This window comes from Salmo trutta, chromosome 17 (assembly GCF_901001165.1).
Source record: "Salmo trutta chromosome 17, fSalTru1.1, whole genome shotgun sequence".
Taxonomy (NCBI): Eukaryota; Metazoa; Chordata; class Actinopteri; order Salmoniformes; family Salmonidae; genus Salmo; species Salmo trutta.
In genome coordinates this window covers 22643186-22652787 of record NC_042973.1, presented here as the reverse complement: position 1 = coordinate 22652787, position 9602 = coordinate 22643186, and the positions used below count along the sequence as shown (strand labels likewise).

At 42.3% G+C, this 9602-nt stretch overlaps 2 protein-coding genes across 3 annotated transcripts in view; one reads left to right on the top strand and one right to left on the bottom strand.

Annotated features, from left to right (window-relative positions):
• Positions 1 to 366: 366 nt before the first annotated feature.
• On the top strand, positions 367 to 1553 carry LOC115151869 (C-C motif chemokine 4). The gene is made up of 3 exons (XM_029696176.1): positions 367 to 694; positions 908 to 1028; positions 1206 to 1553. The coding sequence occupies exons 1-3, from the start codon at positions 631 to 633 to the stop codon at positions 1336 to 1338; spliced, it is 318 nt and encodes a 105-aa protein (XP_029552036.1). The 5' UTR covers positions 367 to 630; the 3' UTR covers positions 1339 to 1553.
• A 3081-nt stretch (positions 1554 to 4634) lies between these two features.
• Positions 4635 to 9602, bottom strand: part of LOC115151867 (septin-7) — a 37392-nt gene continuing 32424 nt past the window's right edge. For both annotated transcript variants that reach the window (XM_029696174.1, XM_029696175.1), the window contains exons 9-13: positions 6528 to 6579; positions 6278 to 6406; positions 5859 to 5994; positions 5576 to 5721; positions 4635 to 5439 (exon numbers count right to left, since the gene is read on the bottom strand). In XM_029696174.1, the coding sequence (XP_029552034.1) occupies positions 5400 to 5439; positions 5576 to 5721; positions 5859 to 5994; positions 6278 to 6406; positions 6528 to 6579 (503 nt within the window). In that variant the 3' untranslated portion in view covers positions 4635 to 5399. The remainder of the gene's footprint in view (positions 5440 to 5575; positions 5722 to 5858; positions 5995 to 6277; positions 6407 to 6527; positions 6580 to 9602) is intronic.

The following is a 9602-nucleotide window of genomic DNA, read 5'->3' as shown; positions in this document are numbered from 1 at the left end:
ATAAGGTTGTAACGTAACAAAATGTGGAAGTTGTCAAGGGATCTGAATACTTTCCGAATGCACTGTACATCTCAATATTGTTTGTTATTAAGGCTTGTGGTGATCATAATTGTAGTCAATTTTTACTTATTACAACTAAATAATGCAAGAGGACAACAGAATGTGCAGCTTCTTCTAAGACTGTTAAATGAATGTTGTTTGATGATGCCATAGCTTCAAATAGCTGATACAGTGTGACCCATTACTGCTTTGACTTTTTGTGATGATTCGTCATTCGCTTTCCGGTGACAAAGGGTTGCTAGAGATCATTTGCAAGCACTGTGGTAGCACTGCATTTAATCTTATCTTCCTTGCCTCGTGTATAGTCCCCTGCCTCTCAAAAAGGAAGTGACAAGGCAGTAGAATATAAAGATGATAGATATTGTAGTGGTTGGCAGGCTATGGGGGTGTATGGAAATTGGACATCGTAATGGCATTCTCTTCTAGGAAATATTAATATAACTCTGGAAGTTCCATCATACATCTTGACAGTATTTATATGAGGAGATGTAACCCTTATGGACTCAGACTACAGAGGAACCAAGACAAAGACAGGTCAAAAGCCAGACTTTCGACACATCTCAAATCATCATGAAGACTACCTGCTTGGCTCTTGGGTTATTGCTGCTGACAGTATCCCAGTCCTATGCTATCCGTAAGTTCATTAAGTTTTCATGAGGATTGTGCAGAAGTTTGTAACCAATGTGTGCTTATATGCCCTTTTATAACTTGGCTAGGTGACTCCATGATTTTGATTATATACCTGTAAAGAGCTTGTCATACTTTTCTTGGGTCAGTTGCCTTATGGCTTATGCTAGGAAATAGTAATCAAAGGACGTTCTAATTGACACAACTTATTCCCCCACAGCTCTTGGACTGGAGTCCTCACCTGACAGCTGCTGTTTCAGCTTCTCCAAAATGAGAGTGCCCACCAAGAAGATCGACTCCATTCAGAAGACTCACAGTGGATGCCCCCAACCAGCATTTGTGTAAGTGTTTGTTCCCCTTCTTCTGATGCCACAGTCCAAAAGGACAACTGCTTAGTTTGATGCCCTAGCATTGTCTCAGTTATGGAAGACTGAAGACTCTCACTGACTTGCAACAATCATACAAGCAATAGAACCCGCCTGATGTTTCTCTTTTGTACCATTATCCCTCTACAACAGGGTCAAAACTGTTGAGGGCAGAGGGATTTGCTACCAGTCGAGTGTGCTGTGGGTACAGAAAGCCTTCAACCGGGTCAAGCAGCCAGCAGCTGTGGCCACAAGTAGTGGCATTGAGGGTTCTAGTCATCCTTGATAGCCTCCTCATCATGACTCAAGACTATTCTGTCATCAACATGCAAGCAATGCATTCTAAGAGACATGTTTATCACTTAGAATGCAGAAATTATTATTTTGCAATATATGGAATTGGGAAAGGAGTGTTAGGATGTACAAACATGTTTTTGTGTATGTGAATACTGTATGTGAGAATCCACTGCTTAAATAAAATGAGAAAACATTTGACTTAAACATAAGTCTCATCTTTAATATAATAATGTACAGTTAGATAGAGAACAGATGATAAAAGGAAGAACCGAATAAAGCTGAAAACAGTGTACATATAAAAAAATAATATAAACCAAAAAACAACTCCTAAAGTTATGACTACCTTTTAACAGGGGTTTCTAGGATAAGGGATTGGTTAAAGTACTATTTAGAAAAAGTTTGTTTCAGAACTTTTACTGACCAGTGTAGGTTGGGTCAAAGGTTGTCTTCTGTTAATTCACAGGGATTTTGAGTTTGTGTTCAGTTGTGAATTATATAACAATTTAGTCATTTCCATTATGAATGTGAACCAGAGAAGAAGTACAGGGGTTAGATATTAGATGTGTTTTGTAAGCGTCTGTCCCTTTTGCATGTCTTCGATGCATCTGTTAAGATTCTACAGGTTTGTAAAATCAAGACTAGGCTAAAATATTAGCTTATGAACCACTTACTGTAATGATCCTACTGGGTTTAAGAAATCTTAGTTCTCCAACCATACATTATATATTAAAATAAAACTTGACGATCCTCAGAGAGGTAAGGGTTTTGAGGTGTCACACAGTGTGGCTTAGTGTTAGTCTCACTATGCGTTTGGGACAAACCCATGCATATAGAGCTTTCAGCACAGTCTTTATAACAGAGGACGCGACGGGGAGAGAGAGGACGCGACGGGGGGAGAGAGGACGCGACGGGGGGAGAGAGGACGCGACGGGGGGAGAGAGGACGCGACGGGGGGAGAGAGGACGCGACGGGGAGAGAGAGGACGCGACGGGGAGAGAGAGGACGCGACGGGGAGAGAGAGGACGCGACGGGGAGAGAGAGGACGCGACGGGGAGAGAGAGGACGCGACGGGGAGAGAGAGGACGCGACGGGGAGAGAGGACAAGGGATATATAGGGCTTTAGGTTCAGGGCTTCCACAAAATCCATCACTTCACATATAAAACATCATCACGATTATCATTCTTTTAGACACCCATGCAATTTGTGTAATATCATCTATATAATAGGGACATGATTATCTACTTCAGTATCCAGATAATGTTGCTATGAAACTTACAATGTTCCTGTTAACGTTACATGTGTGTTCTATTAGTAAAAATCGGAGGCATGGTTCTGATTGCATTATCAGGCATTAGCTAGGACCTCAAACACATAGTTTACAGTTATACACACTATACACACTAGAGGTCGACCGATTAAACGAAATGGCCGATTAATTAGGGCCGATTTCAAGTTTTCATAACAAATCGGGAATTGGTATTTTTGGCCACCGATTTTTTTTTATATATAAATATTTTTTAACCAGGCAAGTCAGTTAAGAACACATTCTTATTTTCAATGACGGCCTAGGAACGGGGTTAACTGCCTTGTTCAGGGGCAGAACGACAGATTTTTACCTTGTCAGCTTGGGGATTGAATCTTGCAACCTTAGGGTTAACTAGTCCAACGCTCTAACCACCTGCTTTACATTGCACTCCACAAGGAGCCTGCCTGTTTCGCGAATGCAGTAAGAAGCCAAGGTAAGTTGCTAGCTAGCATTAAACTTATCTTGTAAAAAAAATCAATCAATCAATCATAATCACTAGTTAACTACACATGGTTGATGATATTACTAGTTTATCTAGCCTGTCCTGCGTTGCATATAATCGATGCGGTGCGCATTCGCGAAAAAGGACTTGTTGCTCCAACTTGTACCTAACCATTAACATCAATGCCTTTCTTAAAATCAATACACAGAAGTATATATTTTTAAACCTGCATATTTAGCTAAAAGAAATCCAGGTTAGCAGGCAATATTAACAAGGTGAAATTGTGTCACTTCTCTTCCGTTCATTGCACGCAGAGTCAGGGTATATGCAACAGTTTGGGACGCCTGGCTCGTTGTGAACTAATTTGCCAGAATGTTACGTAATTATGACATAACATTGAAGGTTGTGCAATGTAATAGGAATATTTAGATTTAGGGATGCCACCCGTTAGATAAAATACGGAACGGTTCCGTATTTCACTGAAAGAATAAACGTGATAGTTTCCGGATTCGACCATATTAATGACCTAAGGCTCGTATTTCTGTGTGTTATTATGTTATAATCAAGTCTATGATTTGATAGAGCAGTCTGACTGAGCGGTGGTAGGCAGCAGCAGGCTCGTAAGCATTCATTCAAACAGCACTTTACTGCGTTTTGCCAGCAGCTCTTCGCTGTGCTTCAAGCATTGCGCTGTTTATGACTTCAAGCCTATCAACTCCCGAGATTAGGCTGGTGTAACCGATGTGAAATGGCTAGCTAGTTAGCGGGTGCGCGCTAATAGCGTTTCAAACGTCACTCGCTCTGAGACTTGGAATGGTTGTTTCCCTTGCTCTGCATGGGTAACGCTGCTTCGAGGGTGGCTGTTGTCGATGTGTTCCTGGTTCGAGCCCAGGTAGGAGCGAGGAGAGGGACGGAAGCTATACTATTACACTGGCAATACTAAAGTGCCTATAAGAACATCCAATAGCAAAAGGTATATGAAATACAAATCGTATAGAGAGAAATAGTCCTATAATTCCTATAATAACTACAACCTAAAACCTCTTACCTGGGAATATTGAAGACTCATGTTAAAAGGAAACACCAGCTTTCATATGTTCTCATGTTCTGAGCCAGGAACTTAAACGTTAGCTTTCTTACAAGGCACATAATGCACTTTTACTTTCTTCTCCAACACTTTGTTTTTGCATTATTTAAACCAAATTGAACATGTTTCATTATTTATTTGAGGCTAAATTGATTTTATTGATGTATTATATTAAGTTAAAATAAGTGTTAATTCAGTATTGTTGTAATTGTCATTATTAGAAATAAATAAATAAAAATCGGCATCGGGTTTTTTGGTCCTCCAATAATCAGTATCGGCGATGAAAAAAAATCATAATCGGTCGACCTCTAATACACACACAGGCAGACGCGCGCACACACAGGCAGATGCGCGCGCGCACACACACATTTGAGAAAAGTCATCCCTTTTCCTGAACCTGGGTTATTCATCTTGACTTGGCTTTTCACTGTCATCATTCCACACAATTATTTTCCTTTTTTCTTGTACTCTCAGACCTGACTCAAACCCTTAATGACCACCTACATTGTCCCCCCCCCTGTACACACACTCCCAAGTGAGGTGTTTAACATGCACATGTACCAGGTGTTCGGGGAATTTCAGACTGTATATGATTATGTGTTTACACATGTCACAATGGAGTGTGCTTGTGAATAGTCTAAGACATGAGCTGCCTCTGCTGGAAGAAACAGGCGAGTTAAGTGGCCAGAGCAGCATCTAGAAAACAGTCTGTAGTACACTTGTGTAAAGGATGACTATGCATGGTGCCTGCCATGTGTAAAACTACAAAGATCAGAGGGACATCATTTCCTCCATGTCAAGAATAGGCATTGACTTTCACATTCACATGCATTCCCACATAAAAGGTTAAGGTTTTGGCAGAGACTCCAAGAGAGCGATGTGGCTGTGTGTGTGTGTGATGTGGCTGTGTGTGTGTGTGTGTGTGTGTGTGTGTGTGTGTGTGTGTGTGTGTGTGTGTGTGTGTAGTGGTGTACGAGTGTGTAATTGGGGTGTGTTGTTGTATGTACTGTATGAGAGTGAGTTAGTGATGTGTGAGGTCCATGTCTGACATGTACTGCAAGAGAAACATACATTTGGAATGTTGGTATGGAATGTCTACTATAGTACAATGTGTGTGTGTGTGTGGTGTGGTTTGCGGGTTACAGATCGTGTGACAATCTAAAAGGATGTAAAAACAAGTTTGTAATATTTCATTGGAGGAATAGGTTCAACTCTTAAAAGATTTTTCCTTTCTTTTTGTTCTTTTCCATGGTCCTGTAAAAAGAGAAGAAGGGAAAGGGAGATTTCACATTTCAGCATTGCATTACATTGAGAGAAATAGATAAAACCTACTATATGTTTGTCTGAGAGAAAAAAAGAGCAAGGATGAGTAAATGTGTCAGCCACTTACTTAGAAGCGTCAAGTTTCTGCTGCTCCAGTATACGTTGCTGTGCCTCCCAGTTTGACTTCTCTTCCTCATGGTGGCGCTTCTTCTCCTCCAGTTCCTTATACTGAGCCTCCAAGTTCTTTTTCATCTGCTCGTGGCGTCGCTCCAGCTGAGAAGGGAAGGGTGGCAAAAACTTACTGAGACACAAATACACCCCCACACGGACAAACACTCTCTCTACCTCTCCTGTCCCCATTGGTTCACACACACACACACACACACACACACACACACACACACACACACCTCGGCCTCAGAGTCCTTCAGTTTCTGTTTCTTCTCCTTGACCTTCATCTCGAACACCTGCTCCATCTCAGTCTCCATCTTCTTCATCTTCATGACATGTTCCCTCCGCTCCTCCTCCATCTGGGCCAGGGGACTCCTACAGGTCAAAGGTGAGAGACCAGACAACAAGCATCACTAACAGTGACCAGTGATTAATGAATCACATCTAATATAGTCTTGTCAACTGTCACTTAACGACAGTATGACAATACCTTACTTAAAGTATCAAACCAAAAGGTTCATCTATGAAATAAGCTTCCTAGCAAATTAATGATATTGCTATTTGTTCTCTTAACGTCATTTAGATTATTACTGTCTGAATCCTATTCAACATATCAGATCTGTGGTATTTCCTCTGATGATTAAGGTCTCTCTCCTACCTGGTCATTTGGTTCTTGGTCTTGCTGGTGTCCACTCCTCCATTGCAGGTGACGGCAGCAAGCTTCCTGCTGCGGTAGTTCTCATAGTGGACGTTGTTGGTCACATCCTTCAGATCTTGCATATGGGTCCTACAGGAGGGAATTGGTAATGTTATCTCAAATAACGATATCACAAATTATAACGATATCACTGTACATACTGTAAATGCTGCGGTATATATCACTTTGACATGCATCCTCTGTCTCTCACCTGATCAGCATGTTCCGTAAGACAGTAAAGTCACAGTGCTCCCCGTTCTCCACTGAAACAGGAAGAGATGTCAGAGACCTTTTGAGATGAATCTCATCACACGGCCAGCCATCATTACTGTGTCTACTGGTAGAATACACACACCACTTCCCAGAGTTCCCAATAATCATTTGTGTCTAACGACATCACAAAGGCTCTCAGATCAAACGGGACAATATCCACTTCTGAAGCCAAAAAGCACTGGGTCACTCAGCTAGTCAAGTGTACAATCTAAATCACAGCCTATTAGCTGATGAGACAGTTAGGTAGTCAAACACAGACAGACACAATCAACACACAAATTCATGAGCCAAAAGGAACCATGCTCAGTCAGTCAGACTGTTCACTGAGCAGACACATTGTTTAGTTTACACACAGACACAGTCAAACCTATCACTGCTTGCTAACACAGAGACCGGACATCTCACTGGACCACCGTTCAGACAGACATTCAGTAGTATACATGGAGTAAACAACAACAGTCAGACAGACAAACATCTCACCGATCAGACAGACTACTGCCCTAAGCCATTCATTTCAGCTGATTAGATGGCCATACAGTCTCTCTGCTCAGACAAACACACGGTTAGAAGATGGGATTCTGGAAAAGGACTGCAGAGATGCTATGCTGCTGCTGAGGATGTGGATTCCTCCTCTTTCCTGATCAAAACATGGCTCCTCTCCCCAGGCCCCACCTCCTCTAGGGCTAAACCTAATATGCATCCCGCTGGATCTCAGGAGGAGGACACCTTACCATGATGAGGTGCATGCATAGAGCCCCGCCTGCCAACCAATCCCCGGATGTCACCTACCTGAGTGACTTCTGACGGAGGGAGGGAAGGGCACACAGGAGCCCAGGTCCTGCCCAGGTGATCCCCATAACCCGTGTCTGTCCACCCTGACTGTCTACTGAACCAGGGGTTACATGAGGGGGTATATGATGGCTGGCAGGGCAGGCCAGCCTCAGTGATGGGACGGGAGTGGAGGAGGGTTGGGTTCACAGGGTGATAGGGACACAACAAAGAAGGGTTGTAGCTCTGATGGAAAGATACACCCTGAAAACTCCTGATGTATGCTGGACTGAATGGTTGTTGCTCCCTCACTGTTCAGTGCTCTGACGTTAAAACAACAGAAATATCGCGAGCAAGAGGTCAGCTGCCCATCTGGAGTTTTAAGCTTTAGCTACGAATGTTTGGTAGGTTATGATACATGCATGGATGTTTCCATTGAATGAGCCAAGAGCAGTGAAAAATGTCTTCGCTCATGACCAGGTACTTATTGTAAAATGCTCTATGCATCAATATACAATGTATACTGAACAAAAATATGAACGCAACATGTAAAGTGTTGGACCCATGTTTCATGAGCTGAAATAAAAGTTCCCAGAAATGTTTCATACACACAAAAAGCTTATTTCTCTAAACTTATCCCTGTTAGTGAGAATTTCTCCTTTGCCAAGATGTTCCATCCACCTGAAAGGTGTGGCATATCAAGAAGCTGATTAAACATCATGATCATTACATAGATGCACCTTGTGCTGGGGACAATAAAATGCCACTATAATGTGCAGTTTTGTCACACAACACCACAGATGTCTTAAGTTGAGGGAGTGTGCAATTGGCATGCTGACTGCAGGAATGTCCACCAGAGCTGTTGCCAGATAATTTAAAATGTTCATTTCTCTACCATAAGCCACCTCCAATGTCGTTTTAGAGAATTTGGCAGTACATCCAACCGGCCTCACACTGCAAACCACTTGTAACCATGTCAGCACAGGACCTCCACATCTGGCATATTTTAATTTATTTTTTGTACCTTTATTTAACTAGGCAAGTCAGTTAAGAACAAATTCTTATTTACAATGACGGCCTACCCCGGCAAAACACGGACGACGCTGGGCCAATTGTGCGCCGCCCTGTGGGACTCCCAATCACGGCCAGATGTGAAACAGCCAGGATTCAAACCAGAGACTGTAGTGACGCCTCTTGCACTGAGATGCAGTGCCTTAGACCGCTGCGCCACTCGGGAGTCATCTTCACCTGCCGGATCGTCTGAGGAGGGGGATAGGGGTGCTGAGTAGTATTTCTGTCTGTAATAAAGCCCTTGTGGAGAAAAAACAAATTGTGATTGGCTGGGCCTGGCTCCCAAGCGGGTGGGCCTACGCCCTCCCAGGCCCACCCATGGCTGCTCCCCTGCCCAGTCATGTGAAATGCATAGATTAGGGCCTAATTTATTTATTTCAATTGACTGATTTCCTTCTATGAACTGTAACTCAGTAAAATCCTTGAACTTGTTGCATGCTGGGTTTTTATTTTTGTTCAGTATACTAGTGATCGACCCCCTGTGGACACAGAGTGCAACTACATGTATGGAGTGCCAGCAAACAGCATCATGGCACCAGGATTTAGAGCAAGAGTGTGTAGCTATATACGTGAGCATGCATGCAAAATGTGTATACATTGACATTATGTATACAGTAAGTTTGTGCAAATGCGCCTTTATCTCTTAACATGTCTATAATTGTATGAGTGTTCATGAGTGGCCAAATGATGACTAAAACAGATAAAGGTGGCTCATGCAGTTTTGGAAAATGTATGACTTTTTATGTTAAGATAATTAGGCACCTATAAAACATAAGTTAGAGGGTGATTTTGCTTTATTCTAGGAGTAGCGTCAGCACTGAACAAACAGTCTTTAGTTTTCTCCATGACCATCAACCTAATGTCATAGCAACATAAAGGCGGAGAGGGGAGGAAGGCCTGAGGGAGAGTAGTAGAGAAAGTGAGAGATGGTTTTGTTTACCAAAAATGCCCTCTGTCAGTCATGGAAAAGAATAGATGGAAAGGAAAAAGAGAAAAGAAAGAATGAAAAAGTCAAAGAGTGATAAACGGTCAACCACAGAGCAACACTTGAAAATGAAAAAAATAGTCTTTCAGGGGACTAAAAACAAAAGAAAATCAAGTGGAGAACAACAACAACGATCCATTGTGGCCAATGATGAAAAAAACAGGGTGACAGTCTCTCTCTCTGATGTCA